Genomic DNA, 22,323 nt, shown 5'->3' on the forward strand with positions numbered 1-22,323 from the left:
AGTGGAGCGGGCACAAGGAGCACAAAGATAGGGTGGGGCGACGTGTAAGCAGGGAGTAGAATTCTGATGTGAACTTGCTGAGGGACGGGAGCTTGGCGAGGATGGGGTGTCGCGAGTGGGTGGCGGAGAGCGGGAGGCAGAGAGTGGGAGGCGGTGGCGGAGAGTGGGAGGCGGTGGCGGAGAGTGGGAGGCGGCGGCGGAGAGCGGGAGGTGGCATTGGAGAGCGGGAGGTGACGGCAGAGAGCGTGAGGTGGTAATGGTGAGTGGCGGCGGAGAGTGGGAGGTGGTGATGGTGAGTGGTGACGGAAGGCGGCGAGCAGGAGGCGGAAACGGAGAGTGGGTGATGCTGAGTGAGACAGGACATGGGTCGCAGCCTTTTTGGATGAATTGACTGTTGCGGCGGGTTTGGGAGGGTGGGGGGAGAGACTGACCATTGGAGAAGTCAAGCCTCGATGTGATGAAGGAATGGTTCTGGCAAAGATTGAGGGTATAGACACCTGTTAAATATGCTTTATTCAGCTGTTAACCATGGTTTATCAAACCAAATTTAGTGTTAATTTATAAGAATGTAGGTTTCAGAAACACAGAAGGCTCATTAAGGCTGAGTAATCCTTTTCAGTAACTACTCACCCTTTCTCTATCTCTGGAAACCCTGTTTACAGTTTGCTTCAATGGCTGTCCTCAGTAAGCTCTTCCGCAAGCCTCTTACTCACCGATGAAAAAAGTTCTGCCTGACTTTCTTGCTCACAACTGTCATTCTGGACTCGGGCCCTTTGTCTTTGAATCCTTCACATCTATCACCAGCAACTGGGTTTGAAACTCTACGGAACCTGGTCTTCCTGCTGACAATTCACCCTAAAAGTGTGGTTTAAAACCGCTCAGCATTGCAATGTTAATTTTTCAGCATGAACCCTTCAGTATGGTGAAATCCATTTTCTGCCCGGACCTGAGGAAGTCAGCCTTATTCTCAAATTTACAATAAACTTATTAAACATATGGCAACGGTTGATAAACCCGACCCAGAATTGCTTTGCTGCCTCACTGAAGTTATTTGTAAAATCAATGAAATCCACAAATTATATAAACAGTTATACACTATTCAACAAAATTTAAAAACTTGCATTTTTGGAACTTAAAATAAATTGCAGGAAATGGAGCTTTAAAAAAAAAAAAAAAAAAAAAATTTAAAAATGTGTGGACACACATTAGGTGAAGACAAAATCCTGGTTTGGGAGAATGAAAAAAAAAAATCAGATTATGCAGCCACATCAATGTAACTGCCTGTCTGATGCTGATACTGAAAGAGATCAGAGACATCTGGTCCTATTTAAGTGTCAGCTCGGCTTAATTGGTAGCACTCTTGCCTGTGAAGTCTGTAGGTTCAAATCCCTCTGCAGGACCTGAGCACTTAATCCTGGTCGACATTCCACTGCAGTAGAGGGAGTGCTGCATTGTCTTTTGGTTCAGGCTGACATAAAAAAGATCCCATGGTGCTACTTGAAGAACAGCAAGGAGTTCTCCTGGTGTTCCAGCAACATTCCTCCCTCAACCAACAGATTAAATGGTCATTTTTTGTAGGATCTTGCTGTGCAAATTGGCTGCCACATTTACCGACATAACAGCAACTGCACTTTAAAAGTAATTCTCCGCTCGTGAAGCATTTTGGGATGTTCCGAGAATGTGACAAGCTGCTATATAAATGCAAGTTCTTTCTATTAAGTACATGTGAACAAGCTGCCCCTTAGTTGAAAAGAAACTACCATTAAAAAGCTAGACTAATTTACTTTTACTGATCTCAGTGCTGATTAGAAGATGAAGCAAATTCAATGTAGGTGTAAGCCACACCTACAGGATCCCTGCTTCCTGATTTAACTTCCGTGCTACCCTGCTCTAAAAGTCCTGGGCCTTCTCCTAGTTTCTCAGTTTTAAAATTGGTACAAGCCATTCAATTTCAGCTTCCTCGCCATATGCTCTTTTGATTGCATCCCTCTCCTCTTCTTGTTGTGAAGGCAGTAACTCTCACTGTGGTACATGTAGTTCCACAACTCCGGCCACCCTCCAGCACCTCACCCAAGTGGCCATTCTTAATGCGAGAGTCTAGACGGTGAGTAACAGCAGGATATTCGACTGGGTGGGCATCGCAGCTGTCACTGGGTAGTGATCAGCAGCAGGATCCCTGATTGACCTTTTACAGACCCCTGCAATTATAGCACTTCAACTACCACTCCAAGATCAGTGGATAAATACACTGAACTTGGGGCCTTCTGCTTCGAATGGCTTGATGGTCTCACTATATCCTAAACAGAGAGAGGAGAGGGGAGTGGAGTGGAGTCCTGACTTATTTAACAAATTTATCCATTACTGGTACAATAAAAGTCACAATTACTGTTTTCTTTTACTGTAGAGCAATCTTACAAATGTCCCTCTCAGAGGGATTACCCCAAATTCCATTGCAAGACCAGCAAGTAAGCACAGCGATATCAATTCAATTCAATTCAATTCAAATCGCTTTATTGGCATGATGATGACAAGTTACATCTTATGTTGCCAAAGCATCAGAAAACGTTCATGTTTGTTCACAAAAATACAGATCTATCCATACAGTGTATAAACAGGTATATCCCTGAGTGTATAAATATATACTTTCATATAATTTATATATACTCTTATATTTACTGGTTGTCCCTCTGTTTATGGCAAGCTGTAACATAGTGTGCCGCTAGTGTTATGCAATTTCTCTCTTCCCCTAGTAGGTATGGGAGTTTTTGGTCGTCATTCAAATTTCTGAATTCCGGGCATATTTTTGTGAATTTTGGGTAGAAATTCTCCCTTATGCCCTGATATTTTCTACAAGCTGTGAGGAAGTGCATCTCTGTCTCCACCACTCCCTGACTGCAGTGAGAGCATATCCTGTCCTCTCTTGGTAGCCGGGTCTGTCTGTGTCTACCTTTTTCGATCGCCAGGTTATGTTCACTAAGTCTGTACATTATGGTCAGAAATTTAACTTGTGAAAATATGGCTTGTAATTTTACACGAGGAATAAACTATATTTGTGGTGTAAGGCACTGGTGTACTGAGCACTCAGGGTGCTAGGTGGCAGATGAATAATGGGTCAACAGTACCCTCAAAAATTGCACCTCAAAATGCTGGCTTTCAGCAGAATGTCCAACTACACCAGGCGTGTTCTCTTCCTTTGAAATCCCAGGGTTTCTACTGGCTTTAAGTGCTGTAGGAACTGCTGGGCTGAGAGCTGCACTGTGTTACCAGCATCCAAAGCCCATTTATTGGACCGATTGCCCTCTCGTACCTTGCCCAAGAGGCCATTCACGCACACTTGCTGGTGGACTATCAGGACTGGGAACACTAGCTGATTCTCCCTCTTTCTAACTGGTAGCCCTTCTCCTGTTGCCCTGAGATCAGTTAACAGCACAGACCATGGACTGAACGGGAGATCCTCTCAGTCAACATGGCTCAGCTACACTTTGTGCAAACCTGCTCAGCCACCAGTGGAGCTGGCACGCTTGAGGTTTCGTCCAATTCAATCCCATCCACTGTTGATCCAGCTCTTTCCAACTCTCACAAAAAAAATCTTACCACTTCGGCTAGGATATTGATACACTTAAAATTGCCTAATGGAATTACATTTGTTGGTTACTTGGATATTCTTTGCAAAAACTTGTTTTAGGAACTACACCAAAAGGCGTGTTGTATCCATGATGTAATTTCATAGTAGAAGGTATACAATCCTAACATTGCACTGTGCTCGGAACACTAGCCTTAACGTAGGTTCCTGATTTTTGTTATTGTTCTAAGTTATTGTACTGTCGCTCTGCCTACTTACAGTTCTAACCAAGTGTGAAGTAAAATCCTCTATTTGACATTAACAAAAACACAGTTCTGATCTTCTACGATAAACGGAACTGGTCAACATTTCAAATCATGTACTGCTGTATATACTAAACATGTGGGGGAGGGAGAGAGAGAATCCTGTGAATACATTTTCAGAGCTGTTGGGGAATACACAGAAATCTGACAATGGCATCAGTACAGCCACAGCCAATTTATATTTATAAATAAAAGATGCAATCGTTGCATGCTAGGCTTGGGCAGATGCTGAACAGCAGGAATGTTGGTGCGCTGGGCTGGAACATCTCCCGATCACGGTTAAGTTTTGTGTTTGCACAAGTTCAGAAGCACAGTTCAAACATGTCCAGGATTTCAAGCTGGAGTGCTCACCGTCATCTTATGGAGATCAATCTTTGCAGATGCAGCTACCATTTATATATATCTTGTGTGTGTAGACACACAGTACAGTGTGTGTGCATTTGCTGAGTCAAAGGCTGATAATGGATGGACTCAGCAGGGGAATCAAGGCTGAAACCCCACATTCCGAGTTCTGGATTGTAGGACAAGCCTCAATTTAAAAACAGGATATAAATTAAGGCAACACTCAATATTTACATAGGACTAGCTTATAAATTAAATTCTGCACTTTACTGCTAATTCTGATGATAAGCACAGTGTTAAAAAAAAGACACTGGTAAGAACACCCTAAATGTGTGATTATTTCTGAGTCTTTGATACTGTGCGGGGCGATTTAATCATCATAATCAGATAATGACTTTTTTAAAAATAAGGGTACGATATCCTCGTGGTTTTGGTTCTAGACTAGCAAACCTGAGGTGGAGTTCAGATCCCACCATCGTAAGCTGAGAAATTCAATTTGGCTGGCACCCGCTAATATGACCATGAAAGCTACCGTAGGTTGTAAAAACCCAACTGCTTCACCAAAACCCTTCATGGAAGGGGCATGCTGCATGTGACTCCAGTCCCACATTACATGGTTGTCTCTTCGTTCCCCACGGGGCAATATTGTACTGCCATTATCACTCACATCCCTCGAACAAATGAAACAAAAACTCTACCTATTGCCTAGAACAAACCAATGCTGGTCTGTTAAGGTAATACTTGAAACACTAATAAAGTGATCAGGGAATGCTATTGTAGCAGACAGTATGAATGGGTTCGAGACACCATTAGATGCATGGTGAGAGGGCGGGTGGAGCTGGTTTATCAAAAGGGAACAGGCTTGTTGGGCCTAGGGGCCATTTCCTTTTCTTAAATATTCTTGTGTTCTTAATTCAACAAGGGAAGGGATGAAGTACTGGTCATAGCTATCATGTGGAGTCTAGTTTCACTCAACAGCTTATGGGTTAATGGGATTGATCAGACTTTAACCAAAGGCATAGAGAAAAATAGTTACAAACCACACAACACTGAATAGCAGCGTGGTAGCTTCAATAGCAGAGTACCAACCTCCTCGTTAGAGTTTGAGTTTGAAACTAACTCAGTCAACTGTCCTGAATGGACAAGTGTTACCAGTTCTGAATCAGATGAGAGATAAAAAGCACGACATGCTTTCAGAATGCAGGAGGGAACAGTACAAGAGAAAGGAAAAACTGGCAGCAGCCCTGCTGATCATGGAGTAACAGTTACATAGCTGCAGAGAAAAACATTAGAACAGGGGACATGAAATGGGGCACGATGCAAGATGCTAAGAATTAAAACAAAAATGATATCTTGTCAATGCATTATTTTGTTGTAATTTACAAACACATTAGGAAGTGGTACCAAAGGGAACTTTCTGAAATAAACAGATAATGCAACTTAAATGATTAGTCAGGAGCAAACCTCAAGGTGTTAAGTACAGGTGGTGAGCTGTTACCTGCAGACATTGAATCCACATTCACCACGGCCACCATATAATGAGCAGGGACTGAATTCGGCATCCAGCACTGCAAGGGTAAAGTACGCAGGAGTCTGCCCCACGTTGAATGCGGCAAAGAGGAAATACGCAGTCTCTGAACGGCAGTAAACCCTATCACAATGCCAGCTGCCAAATCCCAAACAATCTCCCATTATGAGGCGCTGAACTTCAAACACTGTCAAGGGTCCAGGGCTGAAACCCCATTGAATGCTGTCACAGTGCCAGGCGCTGAACCCCATCCATTGCTGAACACTTCAAACTCACAAGAATCCCAAACGCAATGTTCTGGAAATAACTTTATTAATAATAGTAATGAAAACAAAGTTACAATTCTGAAAACAAACAAAAAACATTTTGTACACAAAATATACAGGTGTGAAGATATCAGAAACTACCCAATGTAAAAATCTGCTCCAGAAAAGAAGATACTGAAAGTCAAACCCTAAATGTGCACAGAGAAGCTGAATAGTCACTGATGCAGAATGAATTAAAAGTTCTTACCCAAGAACTTTACATCTCCAAATAACACCAGAATTCAATTTTTTGGCCTGTTTTTCAGCAAGATAATACTTGTGGGATAACCAAATCAATATGCATGGAATAAATATATGGAATAAATATAAATCCTCAGAGGCAATACTTAGAATTTTAGTTTAAAAAATAATATATGCAAAAGGCAAATACTGTATGCAGCCAAGCAGGCTAGCTGTTCTAATACTCTATTACCTCAATGTACAGTGCTATTAATATCGAGGAGGCTGCCACGTTTGAGTCTAGTTCTATTGAATGTTGCTCTGCGCTAGCGTCAGGTAATTTAACATTGAAGTGAGTCCAACAGAACAATCTTGGTGTAGAAAGAACCGAAAGTATATGGCACAGAAACAAGTCGCAGGCCCTGTCCTGGGAAGGCAGTAAATATGAGCTACAATACGATGGAATGCCAGAAAAACCTTGGACACAAGGCAGGTTGACACTAAATGACACCTCTGCTCACCTCCAGCAGGAATGTTGGCTGCCACACACGTGGTGGGCACTTCAAATGGAATGGACTCACCTTTCTGTCTTGAAGCTGTTCCAGTTCTTTCAGTATAAGCCAAAAATCAAAACCTTGAAGTTAAGACTGCTCATTCTATTTGTTACGTTCTTAAGATTGAATGGTACTTGTTCCCCATTAAAGTGTATAGATGTCTGGAGGCTGAAAGCATGCTTACATTGTTCCTGCTGCTCACACAGTACTGGACTGACAACACCAAACGCTTGGGCAGTTCCTAAAGCAAACTTGTTCTTGCAAGCATTGTCCAGTACTGCAAACCTCAATTTTATAAAATTACGTAGCGATCATTTACTCAGTTTTCGGAACTCATTTTTACGAGCGGGTTTAGAAAGTCACGTGATACCAAATGGTGACTGTATGTTGTTTAATCCTGTAACTGCTGCAATGTTCAGTGTAACCCCGTAACTGTATAAGTACATGATTTATAGATTTCACACGTTACTGTGTGCAACTGGGAAGATGGTGTTAAGTATGAGTGTGTAAAGCGCCACAAAGCATTGGGAGGCACATCTGTGTCCGCTACACATTGCATTAGATATCTGTACTGTTGTGGGGGGGATAGTGCGGGAAGAGGTGAAGACTTGAGGCCACATCACTTCTTTATGTCATCCCCAGGCCTACCACACAACCAACTGTAGTCAGTTTTAGTGGCGTCCAGCCTGGCTTCTCACAGATGGTGGAAGGAGAGGGGTAGCGAGTATAGTGAGCTCTCACAGATGGTGCAAAAACTCCAGAAAAGGGGCAAAGGGGAGAAAAGACCTTTAAACAGGACATTTCGCCCTCAAAGAGTTGCCACTGTAGAGATACGTGTGAGCACACCATTTAGCTGTGTCAGTAGTGTGTGTGTGTGTGTGTGTGTGTGTGTGTGTGTGTGTGTGTGTGTGTGTGCGCGTGTGTGCGTGCGACTGTACAGTTGTTGTTCAACTTGCATTTTGCTATTCATGTTTCTAAATAATCTGCTCTTACCTGGGCCCTCAAAAGGTAATAATTTGGAGGGAATCGGGTCATTAGCAGCAAGCGGAATGAGATAGAGGTCCTTGATGTGCCTGGCGTTATTTGCCACCACGCCGAAGCGGCCTCGACTGTTGAAGTAGGAGTAGAGCGAGATGTAGGTGACTTCCTCTTCCTCCGTGGCTGGGTGGAAACGAATGAGACAGACTTCCTGCATTTGCCACCGAAAGAAAACAAAAACAAAAATCACTTAAAACAAAAGCTAGGCTACAATTATAGCTGTAACCAGCAGCTACATCTCCACAAGGACTCCCCTTGCCCCCAAATCGCAACACTTGCATACGGAATGTTAGGAACACAGGAACAGGAGGAGGCCATTCAGCCCCTCGAGCCTGTTCCGCCATTCAATCAGATCATGGCTGATCTGCAACCTCAACTCCATTTACCCGCCAAAATGTTCCTGCCTGAACGCTTCTGCTGGTACTACTTAACCAGAAACAATGCCAAGACTAAGAACATAGGAACATGAGGAGGCCATGTAGCCCCTTGAGCCTGTTTGATGAGATCATGGCTGATCTGTGACCTAACTCCATCTAACCACTGTTGCCCCATAACCCTTAATACCGTTGGTTAACAGAAATCTATCAATCTCAGATTTAAAATTAACAATTGACCCAGCATCAACTGCCGTTTGCAGATTCATTAAAAAAATGTCAGTACTTTAAAGTTCGGATGCCATTTTAAACCTGTCTTCTGGGTTAGGGACAAAACGTGGGGGGTGTGGGACTAAGCACGACTGCTTTTTCAGAGTCAGCACAGGCACGACAGGCTGCACGGCCTCCTCCGGTGCTGTATGTTTGTATGATGCTGTTCAAACTAAACTCCTGATAACTGCTCTGTGAAAGATAGTTCACAGATTCGAATATCCTCAGATCCTGACTGTAAACACACAGGCTGATTCAGCGACGGTGTTCTCCAAGAATGCACACGCACAATCTGGGAGTGTGCCTTGCTACATCAGGTGAGCAGGCCAGCCTGTCCCATTCCCAAAGTGCTGAGTTCAACAATATAAAAATGTTCGAAGCTATTTGAGGCCTCACTGCCAGCGTGCGAGAGCCTCGGCACACCGAAGCCTTTCAATCCAGTGCCAAAGTCGGCAATTTTTCCCTGCTGTTTATTAGCACTGTTTGCCCATATAAAATGGGTGCTGGAGGGATTTCATGGTCTAGACTTGAAGACCCTGATCTAAATACTGAGCTGAATTATTTCCCGTGGCTATTCCAAGCCTCCAGCCAATAACTTTTCTATAACAGCCTTGCTGTCAGTTGCTTATTTCACTTGTCGCAAGCAGCAAGGGAAGTCCTATGGGCATTTGCAGATTTGGGCGAGGAAGAAATGCATGTATGCAACTTGCAGCCAGGAAGACTCGTACACCAGTGATCTGATTGACCCAAGTGATTAATCTGGGCTTGCACACAAGTTCTATCCCATTTTTCACAATACTCAACACCACGTCCTTCATTATCATCTGCAGTACTTCAACTACTAGAATTTGTTTTCGTCCCTCCATACAGCCTTTGGACATAAAAATAATTATAAAGCAACCTAAAGCCTTCCAAAAGGCCTCAACAATATTGAATGAGAGGCGATCTTATTGAAACATATAAGATTGTGAAGGGGTCGGATCGGGTGGATGCGGGGAGGATGTTCCCGATGATGGGTGAAACTAGAACTAGGGGGCATAGTCTTAGAATAAGGGGCTGCTCTTTCAAAACTGAGATGAGGAGGAACTACTTCACTCAGAGGGTGGTAGGTCCATGGAATATGCTGCCCCAAAAAGCTGTAGAAGCTACATCATTACATAAATTTAAAACAGAAATAGACAGTTTCCTAGAAGTAAAGGGAATTAAGGGTTACGGGGAGCGGGCAGGAATTTGGACATGAGTCTAGGTTCGGATTGGACATGGCCCTGTGGGTAGCAGAGCGGGCCCAGGGGCCGTGTAGCCTGATCCTGCTCCTATTTCGTGTGTCTAATTCTGTTCGATTCAGGAGATGGTTCTGTGATAGTGGATTGGCGGTTAGGATCAGATCAGCCATGATCTTATTGAATGGCGGAGCAGGCTCGAGGGGCCGATTGGCCTACTTCTGCTCCTATTTCTTATGTTCTTATGTTCCCATATACGGCCACTTACCTTTGAATGGGTACATCCCTTTAAATGTGAGCTGCAATATTTGCAGGCTCATGAGATTCAGTGGCCTTCTATGCAACTGCATTTGATGCACAAGCCCCAAGTGGCAGAGAGCACATGTTTAAATGAGAGTCAGGAGCTGGCCGTGGCAGCTTTTGGTGAAGTCAGCTCCATTTGGGCCTCACACAGCAGCCCCAGCAGCTTGTTAGCCAAGATCGCTGACTCAGTTCTACATGGTTTCATCCAGCTCGCAAAAGGTTGAAGCTCATTAAATAACTGAAGTCACAGACTGAATGGAAATAGAAATTTGGAAAAGCTGATACAGCTTACACACTGATATGCAAGGCACTCCCGTGAAGCAGCTTGGGACTTTATACTACATTAAAAGCAAGTTGTTGTTGATAAAAATCATCTAACAGCCCAAAAGCAAAGACTGATTGACGTAAGAAAACTACGAGGCACTTGGTCTGAGTATTAAACAAGGCTTTAATCAACTGTTTTTCAACATGGAGATCTAGTTGTGTCCTTCACTAGTTCCTGTTAAAGAATGTCCTGAGCAAGCTGGGCCCATGCCCGAGTATTTATACTCTCCCTGGTCAGCGCCACCAGCAGGCCACCCAGTATCATTTCATAAGTCTTTCCACACGAATGACAAGATTCATGTCACTGATTTCATATAAAACAACTTTTCAGGACCATTTTTCAATAGTCTCATCCAGTAGTTTCTCACTGTCTAACTCATTGAGTATACACTTTTCAATCATTACTTGGGAAAGTCAGTTTAGCCCTTAAAAAACTCAGAGCATTTTCACTACATTTTTTGATACGAGTTCCACAAATAAGCCTTTCACAATGTCATCCTCACTCACTCACACAGGAGGCTCATAGAACCGTAACAGCGTGTGCTGGAAATCGACATCTCTGGGGAGCCGGTATCAGTTCATTGTCAGTGGGAGAAGGTTTGCTACATGTGCATGCAGACAAACACGCACACGTTGAGGGGACTTGCACAGTGACCAGAGACAATAGGTTTTTTTTTTCCTTTAATGTGCACTAGTTTAGAATTTTGGATATTAACTTCGAGTATATTACTACGAAGAGCATTCTTTATATTCTCCAATTCTAGTACAAAAAGTGTTTCATAATGAAAACTGTTGACAAACGTTTGCAGTCAGAGGGCTGCAGAATGCACCTTAGCTGCAACAAAGCAGAGATTAGCTATTTACAAGAGAAGCAGGGGGGAGAAATTCTGTTGTAATGTGGGATTTGAAATCCGACCAGAAGTTGCAGTATGCTATGCTAGATATAATTACCCATCAGGTCAAAGGTAGTTGTACAGTCAGTGTGTCTGGGTCATTTTAAAGAATTTATTTATCAAATCTGCTGATGCAGGATGAATTTTTTTTAATTTTTTTTTACAGAAAGCGTTCTCCAATTACAAAGGCTTGAGTGCTGCTATAATCACAAATCTGTGCACCAGTTTTCGAAAGTCAGCAACAGTGAAAGAAGGTGATGCACACAGCGTGCTTCTGGCTCCTGGTGTCTGTCAGCAGAAAGTGGCCCCGAGATTGTTGAATGGATGCTTTTAGCATCAGCTGAGAAGTCTGAATAACTGTTACTTGCAATGGAAAAGTGAAAAGATTGTATTTCAGGCTAAACTTTTCTGCATGACAGATGGAATTTAAGAACCAATTCAAACTATAAATCCACGCAAATTCCTAATCCCTAAATATGGAGCGAAAGTTAAATGATGCAATGAATTTTACTTGACAACACAAAACTTTTAGTAGATTATAACGATTACACAGATTAAACCACAGTACGATACCTTGGAGAGAGATGACTTCAGTTTTCCTACATAATCCCAGACTGTGTGGGGTGAAATCCTGCCACCGATGTGAATTGTATCTGGCAAATCCTAAGTAAACACACAGAGTTACATTTTTTAAAAATTCAAAAAATAAATCAGCTCTGCCACACTGTCAGGGTAGTTTATAACACTGAAACATTAAAGCTAAGTTTGCTACTAAAGGCGTACGTAAGCAAATGCTCCCAACAATGCACTATTCACCTACACATGACAGAGGACAGTGTACCGCCCGCTGTTGGCACTGAATCTGCCCTCAGGAATGGGTAGAGCTAGAGGTCTCCTCCTCTTGACCATCCTGATTTGCTTATCACTAGATATAATTTTTCTGTTGGATTCCGATCCTGGCATAAAACCAAGACTTAATACACAAGTCTATGATCTTATTGTATGGTGGAGCAGGCTCCAGAAGCCGTATGGCCTATACCTGCTCCGAATTCTTATTTTATGTTATCTAAGAAAAGAGACAGTTAACAGCTCAGGTGGAAAACTCGACTAGAAAGGCAGACGAACCCCTTTCATTAGGACCGAGGAAAAAATGTTCCCGGTCCTTGTGCTGCACACGTGAAGCCATTTCACCACCCACCCCCTCCCGATATCGGCACTAAATCCTAGCTGACGGGAATTGATGTAAATTACCCAATATTTACTGGCTGTGCAAAATTCTGCTCTTTAGTGACAAATAAAACGGAGAAAATTATCTCTCAAAAATCGGTGACAACAGCTAGTGCAGATGTGATTAAAGATAAAATTCTGGCCTGGTTTCTTGATGACAACGAAATGCATAAAGGCTTTATTTTACGAAGAGTGTCAGAGTTGAGAATAACCAGTCGGAGCAGTGGGGAAAGTAGTGATTCTGGATGACAGTTTACATTTTTACAATGACTTATTAAATGATCAGAAACTGTTTCCATTGGCTGAAGGGTCGATAACCGGAGGGCACAGATTTAAGGTAATTGGGAAAAGAACCAGAGGTGACATGAGGGAAAACTTTTTTACGCAGTGAGTGGTTAGGATTTGGAATGCGCTGCCTGATAGGGCGGTGGATACAGATTCAATAGTAGCCTTCAAAAGGGAATTGGATAAATACTTGAAGGAGAAAAAATTGCCAGGATATGGGGAAAGAGCGGGGGAGTGGGACTGACTGGATTGCTCTTCGAAACATCCAGTGCAGACTCGATGGGTCAAAGGGCCCCCTTCTATTCTATGATTCTATAGCCATGTCTTTTTCTTCCCTCCTACTCGGACTATTTTGCAATAGTTAGGTTTTAAACATACAATAAAAGGAGAATGTTCAAAGTTTTAGTTTTTAAAAGCCCTGTCAGGGGGCCTCCAAAATCAAGGTGCATCACTTCAAACTGAAACGTGGAAAATCTTTTAACAAGTAACCATGCCAACCCTGATCAAAGATTAAATAATATCCTGATATCACTACACATCAAATCACCTGGGAAAATATCAATGCTTGTAAAGTGACGTGGTTCAACACAGGAGACTGTCTGCCATGCCATCTTGCCAGCAAAGGATAGAAAACTGTAACTTAAAAACGCCTTAAGTTGGTGCAGAGTGACACACTGGAACTGCACTCTCATCATCCCAATCACCTTAATACATCTTATACTGTGCGCATTGAGATGCACTGAAGACCGTCTCACTTGCGACGTACGTGAATTGAAACTCTGCTTCCAGTTTCCACATTCAGCCGCAGAGGACAACCACTATTCGGGACTGTTCCTGTGAGAAAACTGTGGACAAAACACTTCATGTTTCTCCTGGCTCCACAGCTCACAGAAAAGTGGAAGAATTCAAGTTCTTTACAGATTTTTAAAAAAGGATGTTCAATCATTACTGGTCCTAAAAATTTAAACAGGATCGGATTTCCCCCCCTCCCAGAATACACCTGCTAAGAATAATTTAAAAATCCTTAAAACTAGCAGTGTGCATGGACTGAATGACCCTCTAGCTGTTACAAAATAAATGCCGGAAAGCTCCCTCAGAGCTCGTGTACTCTTTCGATTTACCGGCACCTAAATAACCGGAAATCTCGGTTAACCGGCAAAATTCAGGAGTAGGTTTTACTTCATATTTTTTTGCCTTCTTCCATCTGTGCTGTGCAAGGGTGTGGCTGCAGCTGTTGCTAAGCTACAGAGACGCTTGAAACTTGTGTTCGTTGTTCTACAGTTGTTGCTAAGTAACAGGGTTTGTTGCTTTATACGGAGCTGTCAGCTCTCCCTATCTTTTACTATAGCTTTCGGTTATCTGGAATTTTTGATGAACCGGCACCACGTCGGTCCCGTCCGTGCCGGATAAAAAAAAGTTTCCTGTAACTTACACACACACACACACACTTTCCAGCAGGGGTGGCTGGACAGCAGTCAAAAGTGGAAACTCTCACTGATTTTCTCTCTCCCGCGCCAAGTGTCCTGCCCTCGCTGGCACTTCAGCTCAGCTCTGGGTATTCAGCACCGACTGAGTATAGGATGGAGCTTGGCAGTGACATCTTTCATGGCCCAATGTCTCGAGGGCACTCACCGTCTCGGCCTAACATAGGAAGGTTGGTCAGTTGGGTAAAGTGCTGCCTGTGGAATTTTACACCAGCACCGAGCCAATGCCATCTGAAGAAGTGAGAGAATTGGACGGTGGTGGGGGAAAGACTTCCTTACCTCTATGAGATAGTCAATAGATCCAGAGACTGGATAGGCTTTAGTGACAAACTTTGCCACACCATGCATGTTGATAAATCCTTTCCAAATCGCATCCAGGTGAGAGAGGAACAACGAAGTATCCAATTCCATTGAAGTCTTTGACTCTGAAACTCTGTAACAGGAACAATAATGTCAGTCAGACAGCCCTAGTACAAAAGTGACATCACCCCTTACACTGCCCGCATGGTGGAACCTTTACCCAGTCTATTTTCTATTAATTTTAGAATCCACATCCAGGTCAGATGTTCAAAGTGAACAATGCCTAAATTAAACTAGTTGCGGGCCATCGGAGCCCTCCCAATGGATTTGTTTAAAAAAAAATTAAGAGTCAATAAGGAAGAAAGATGGGTCAACAGAACATTAACCTGTCTTTTCTCTTTCCAGATGCTGATCGGAACAGAGGATTTGCTGAACAGAGAGACCCGGTCCATCTAATTCGCCTTCTACCATCCCGGTAGTCACACGATCCAACGATAATGGAGTTGTTGACTGATCACAGCGATCAATCTCTCAACAGACCCAGACATGAGGTGAGGAAAACCCCCAGTGGTGGAGAGCTTTGGGAACCAGAGGTCTAGAGTCACCTGTTCCTCCCGAGCTCGCTACACTCCCCACACGTCACAAATCACTCGATAGACTGTGTCCCAAAATATTATTTTCTGAAATAAATATCTAATTTGCATTTGAATGAATCTAACTGGTCCCATCGTTTCCCTAGGGAGTCTGCTCCATAGATTGACCACTTGCTCACTGAAATATTTGGAGCAATGTTAATCTAACCCACCCGTCGGGAATGAGGTGCAACGCTGGTTTTACACCTGCCCAGTTTTACTCTCCACCGAAGTCAAAGGGGAGTAATATTGGGCAGGGTGTAAAACTGCATTCCACCTGATCCCGTGGGTCTCTCGCCTTATGAGTTAGGTTAAAATTAGTCCCATTGTTTCTACAGATAAGTTTTGAATTTACCCCCTTCAAGCGCAGGCCGTGTCCTCTGGTTTCACTGTTCTGGACGAGGTGAAATAGCTCGTCATGGTCGACATTAACTAGTCCCTTTAGAATCCTAAAAACAGCAATCATGTCACCTCTCTGCCTTCTCTTTTCCAGTGAGAACAGGCCCAACTTACATAATCACTCCTCATAATCCATCATTCTGGTTGCCCTCTTTCCGTATCGTTTCAATAACTGCAATATCCTTCTTGTGGCGTAGCGACCATAACTGCACATAATATTCTACGTGCCAATGATTTATAAAGTGGCAGGATTATCTCACTATTTTGGCTCAATATCGACCTTTTAATACTTCTCAACATCTGATTTGCTTTACTCAATGCCACCGAGCTTTAGTGCAATAGCTTCAATTTGTTGTCAATCAGGACCCCCCAGATCTCTTCAATTTTCTTTCCATTTTAGCAATAGTCCCTTCCTGGATTTGTTTGTATCCTCCAAAGCATTTTGCTCTACATTAAATTTTACCTGCCATCTGTCTGCGCAATTATAAGTATATTCAAATTCTCCTGTAACTTAATCGGTTCATCTTTTGCCATCTAATGTCTTCAATTAGCTTTGTAGCATCTGTAAATTTACCACTGTGCTTGTGATTCCTAGCTCCAGTTCATTTATAAAGATAATTAAACAAGAGGTCCCAAAACAAGGCCCTATGGGATCCCACTGGTAACATTCTCCCAGGCTGATCACAATCCCTGTACCACAACCCCGTGTTCTATAGGTCAACCAGTCACATATTCATTGCAAAATATTTCAACCGATTCCCACTTCTTTATTTTCAGCCTTTCCAGAGGAACCGTATCAAAGGCCTTATTGGAAATCCAAGTACATTACATCCACTGCCTTACCCCTATTAAGCTCCTGTCACACCCTCAACGAAAACCAGTAAGTTAGATTGGCAAGAACTGTTCTTCATGAATCAATATTGGCTATCATTTATGGCTTTTTCTATCCAGATGTTCCATATTAATCTTCAACAAGGGTTTCCAGTCTGAAGTTTCCTGTGTCACTTTTGTTACCTTTTTAATTGAACCGATTGCTGCTGTGCATTTACATATGAACAGTAGGCCATTCAGTCCCTCGAACCTGCTCCACCATTCAATTAGGTCATGGCTGATCTATACCTCAACTCCATTTACCCACCTTTGTTCCATATCCCTTGATACCCTTACATAAGAAAAATATATTGACCTCTGTCTTGAAAGCTCCAATTGTCCCAGTATCCACAGCCATTTGGAGAGAATTCCAGATTTCCAACATGTTCCAATTTTGTTTTACTGAAAATTCTTATATAGTAGTAAGAAACATAGGATGAGCTTCAGCAGATGTCACGAGAAAGAGCTGGAGCAGCTTTGGCTTCCTCAGTAATATGAAGCTCTATCCGTATCTCTCGAGTCCCATTCCCTCAATGCCATAAATTTGAAATTCTTATCCTTGTGTTTAAAGCCTTCCGTGGTCTTGCCTTACCCGATCTCTGTAACCTCCTCCAAGCCTTGTAACTTCTCCCCAAACTCGGTTTCTCTGGTTTCTTGTTCATCCCCCCCTTCTCCCCACTATTGGTGGTTGTGCTGTCAGATGCCTAGACCCCATGCTCTGGAATTCCCTCCCTAAACTCCACTGCCTCTCCACCTACCTCCCCTTCTTTAAGACCTTCTTTAAAATCTACTACTTTGGCCAAACTGTTAATTATCCCTCCAAATCTCATCTTTGCCTTGGTGTTTGTTTCTCCTCACACCTCAGTGACGTTGTTGTTGAAAAGATTCTTAGAACAAAACAAATGTGGATATTAATTTGTCCCCAATTGGTACTGTTACCCAGCAGCAGAGCAAGGTGTGCTGTACTGTGCTCAGGCCTAAATTTGAAATGGTCACCAGACCACTGAAATATTTGCTTCAATGCGGAATGGATTACATACAACAAAAATTTAGATTACTTCCTGATTGTACACTAGTACAGAAGAGTATACTGGTTGTGATGGAACTCTCCTACACTTGATTTGGGGTGTCATTACACTGCTCATTACATTATTAGCTAGCACGTTCCTATCAATCAAGCCTTCTCTATGTGGTGTTCAACTTTATTGAGCAGGTTGAATATCGTGTGATCCTACCAAAAGTGTTTTAACAACTGGTCAGAATAATCCAAATCTTTAATGTTAATTTTAAAGTTTTGGTTATAACGAGAAATTTAGGATGGGGGAGAAAGCAGGGACTAGAAGTTGTTCTTGACATGAGCTCAACAGAAAGAGAAATTAGTTTAAATAGGTGTAAAGCTAGTTGGAATTTCTGGCTCTTGTGCAAGTTCAATTACAGCCTTTCTCTAGGGATAAAGGTTATCAGTATTTATTTTGAATCTCAGTGTGTTGTGTTGAGTCTACATATTTAAAAAATCATAATACAGGTTTCCTATATGCTCTAGTGAGATCTAACAGCAATGTTTACACAGCTGGATGGATGGATGATCTGGAGTTTACCACAAGACACCCAGCTTCTTGTTTGAAAGCTATTGTGACCCCCTTTTCAGAATTATTTTGTATGTACATCTAGCCTGAATATTGTTCTGACTGGTGGCTTTGGATTGCTAGAGTAGTTCTCTCCTTGTGATTCTTACACACCTTACTGTTGTATAGTTCTGCTCAGGTGCAATTGATGGTTTTGTCAGTATAGATTTTGGCGCTGCAGATGTCAAAATGGATTTTGGCACCTCCTCCTTCTTCTTTTCACCACCAAAAGTTCTCCCCCACGCCGCCTCAGAAACTGTGGTAGCAGCTGAAGATGTTAATAATATAGTCTTAGGGACATTATAGGCGCTAAGCGAAGAACCCACAGTGATGAATGTTGTATCTCTCCCGGCAGCGGTAATTGGATTACTGGCTGGTGATAGGAAGGAGTTGCTGACAGATGCTGAAGTCAGCTGTGATGTAGTTACAGGGGCTGCCGATGGAGTGGGAAGAGAGGTAACTTCTGGGGTTGAAACAGGATTCTCTCTTGGTTCTGAAACAGTCACCGTTGCTTTGCTTTGTTCTTGCTGACGTCTTACATCAGGCCTTGGTTTCATTTTTGGTTCTGTTTTTTTGGTTACCACTTTTGGCTTCTTAGGCACTGGTTCATCATCTGAGACTTGAACTTTACCTAAAAGGGAGTGTGCAAATCAACAGGTGAATTAAAGGTTTGGGGTTAAATTAAATACAGATGTGGCTTGTGCTACAGATTATCTGCATTATTCCTGAAATGAATAGCCTGAATTCACACCTACTTTACTGTTTCTATCATTCACTAACAATGAAGTTTGTAAGCATATCAGTTGATGTCCTGTGACTTTGCATAAAGTAAAAATAAAAAAACATTTTTGGAATTAGGTCCCAGGTAGAGCTTGTTCATAAATGAACTCCCATATTCATCTGGGAGTTCATGGCTTGACCAGATCCAGGGCTTCAACCCAGTAAAAAAAAACTTGAATTATTAAAAATTCTCCAACTTATTTAAACTTTCAGTGCAAGTGTACTGGCTACTTTTTGTTTTTGTTGTGTAATGGGATAGTTGGATCTGATTGGACCTTGCTAACCACACAAGCAATATCAAGATGTAGTGAGCATAAACTAATTATAAAGCAATATTGGATACTATGGGAGCAACGTTCCATGGCCTCACACGTAGTGGGCAGTTTATCCGTGAATTGTAGCTGCATTGCCCATGATTTTCTGTTCATCAATACCATGGATGGAACACTGCAGGCAAAATAGCCCACATTCCAATAAGTTGCCTGCTGTGAGAGAGTCCCTGCCAGGGGTATAGGGCCTCAAAGTTCTACCCTATATTTATTCAGACATAATTTTTTTTAAATTATGCTAGATTGCCTTTTCAGATTAATTTGCATCACTGCTGATCAGACTGCCCAAGCGATTATTTTGAAATAGATTTTTGCATAAGCCTACGACCCTGCTAAAGTACAAGAATGTTCTGTTGCATTGTAGATACACGCCTAGGGAAAGTATGCTAAGCACTGAATATGGTTGTATTGGTCCTCACATGATAGACCAACATTCAGACAATATTTTTTACGCAGTGAGTTGTGATCAGGAATGCACTGCCTGAAAGGGCAGTGGACGCAGATTCAATAGTAACTTTCAAAAGGGAATTGGATAAATACTTAGAAGGGAAAAACTTGCAGGGCTATGGGGAAACAGCAGAGGGGAGTGGGGCTAATTGGATAGCTTTTTCAAAGAGCCAGCAGACATGATGGGCCAAATGGCCTCTTTCTGTGCTGTATGATTCTATGCATTTCATTAGTGATGATTGTGACTGCACAAATTCTGGCTTTGTTCTCACACCGCTGTTGCACAGAACCACACTGATGAATGTTCATGAAAAGTCCTAAAATGTTTTTGTGCTGTTTACCTGTGCAGATTCTGCAGTTCAGATCAAATAGGTGAGCTCGGTGTTCATCTGTTGTGTCTTTAAGCATGCTGCTGAAGATGTCAGGTAGTGGAAAGCTGATCTTCTGAGCAGGACGTGCATCTTCCTGCTCCTGAGAAACATACATAAACTTCAACCATATTGAAAGCCACTGGACAATTGTAGTAAAAATACAACGATGCAATCGTAGCTACTATGATATCCAGTGTATAAATCCAAATTGCAAACCAGCACAACCTAACACATATTTACTGGAGTGGAGTCTAAAATTTACACATCAGATTTTTTTTATGCAACGAGTCATGATTTGGAATGCATTGCCTGAAAGGGCGGTGGAAGCAGATTCAACAGTAACTTTCAAAAGGGAATTGGATAAACACTTGAAGGGAGCAAGTTTACAGGGCTATGGGGAAAGAGCAGGGGGGTGGGACTAATTGGATAGCTCTACCAAAGATCCAGCATATGCACAAAGGGCTGGCTGAATGGCCTCCTTCTGTGCTGTATTACACTATATTTAGGGAACAGATATAGCAAATAAGGATGAATTCTTTAATTATTTTCTCATCTTCAATTTTTTTCTAATCCATTTTGTTTACTTTATTCAGTAATTGTCAGTTAATTATGGGTTTTCTGTTCTTATTAACATGACTTTTGGCTGCACACTGAATTTGTCAGTTAATCTTGCCACTAGTTACTGTAAATGAGAACACAGATTACTCAGTGTCTCTGATTTGCTAGTGCCATCCCACTCGTCCTCGTGCCAATGACACTACTATCCAGTAAACTCTAGGGATGGGCAATAAATGCCGGCTTTGCCAGCAACCCCCACATCCCAAAGAATAATTAAAGAAAACAATTCTTTGGACCACAGATTTCAGTGGGAACTATATTGAGCCGAGGCATTTATTTGTGAATTTCTTTTTTTTAATGAGTTGAATTCTGCCTTGTGTTCAACCCCAATTATAATAATCTGGAAGAAATCTCAAGTAGAGAAAGAGGTCTGTAAGCTTAAGAGTCAACTTCTCGTAGCTAGACATCTCCCCCAATTTTCTCTTCTGAAGGCTGTGACTAAAACTGGGATGGAGTTCCACAAACACCAAGAGCCTTCCAGTTTCTCATTGAAATGGCTGTTCACGTGAGAGACCAGGCAATAAGTGGAGACAAGCTATTTCACTGCAGGGGAATCTCCCAATTCTGTCATCACCTGACATCAACACATATATACTTTTCACCAAAGTTCAACGGAAAATACAAAGGCGTAGGAACCAGGTCTGCCAAATCTCACCCATCTGGAGTGGAATTCATTTTATTCTGAAGTCTCCCCATTCTGATGAATCTCAAATTTAAACATTAAACGTAACTCTGTAAGTCGGATTGTAGCTTCACATTCTTTCTTGCTGCCAGGTTACACACGCTTTGGTATGATCATTGTATTTAGCGAGGTCAGTAGGAGTGCAGGACTCAGTAGGTTAGCAGCGGAGCAGATGGTCCATTGTTTGCAGCTCATCACCACAGTCGCACATCACCAAGTTGCTGTCATTGTAATTCCATATGCTTAAATGGGTCTCTGGCTCACTGTTTTTTGATCATAAATGTCACTTTTAACATTTTTTCAATGTTGATTAACTCCAGCAAAATCCCTGGCTCATTTCCCCCCATCCCTAACTAACGGGAACGGAACCAAACTGTAATACCCCTGCAGCTCTGGCTGAGAGCAGCCAATCAGCATAGGCCATAGATTGAACTTGAAACCTTCCTCGGTCGTATGACTCAAATGACAAACCTTAAGTTATATTTACCCACCGGGGCACGAGCGAGTTTAACACATTTCCAAATAATGTTAAATACAATAAGCAGCTTGATACAAGAGTTAGCATCATTCGCTCCCACCACAAGAACAAAAACCAAAAGTTATCGGTAATTTACTCTATCCACTGATCCATTTTATGGCAACATAAGGTCGATCATAGAGAAAACTCGAACAATGACTGGAAGCAGCGGAGAGAAAAGATTTGAAGAATGGAAGCTGTAAAAGTAGGTTAAAACAATGGTAAAGAGGATTAGATATAACTTTGGGGAAGACCCAAAGGCAAGTTCAGTACAGAATACCATGGAATAGTTTGAACACAACAAATATCTTATAACTGCAACAGGCAGGATCAATGCCACTGAAAAAGTTTGTGCATAATATAAAAGAAACAGTATGGGAAAGGGTTTAGAAATGTACATCAAACCCAGATGATCAAATGGCATATACAGTACTTAGCATGCTTGGTCAACGCTCCCTTTGGAGGGTTCATACTGTGATGATGGAACAGATTTGTTCTGATGGAATTTATATCAAATATGAAGGCCCAACCTGATCGCAGT

General features: G+C 42.3%; 1 protein-coding gene across 1 annotated transcript in view; it reads right to left on the reverse strand.

Moving 5' to 3' along the window:
• Window positions 1-1,189: 1,189 nt before the first annotated feature.
• Window positions 1,190-22,323, reverse strand: part of LOC147108923 (death-inducer obliterator 1-like) — a 176,724-nt gene continuing 155,590 nt past the window's right edge. The window contains 7 exon segments of the mRNA XM_086005877.1: window positions 1,190-6,028; window positions 6,031-6,062; window positions 7,788-7,983; window positions 11,790-11,879; window positions 14,492-14,645; window positions 18,153-18,669; window positions 19,936-20,065. Of these exon segments, the coding sequence (XP_085862003.1) occupies window positions 5,981-6,028; window positions 6,031-6,062; window positions 7,788-7,983; window positions 11,790-11,879; window positions 14,492-14,645; window positions 18,153-18,669; window positions 19,936-20,065 (1,167 nt within the window). The 3' untranslated portion in view covers window positions 1,190-5,980.

This window comes from Somniosus microcephalus, chromosome 13 (genome assembly GCF_052327205.1).
Source record: "Somniosus microcephalus isolate GS21.2 chromosome 13, FLI_Smic_1.0, whole genome shotgun sequence".
Classification (NCBI taxonomy): Eukaryota; Metazoa; Chordata; class Chondrichthyes; order Squaliformes; family Somniosidae; genus Somniosus; species Somniosus microcephalus.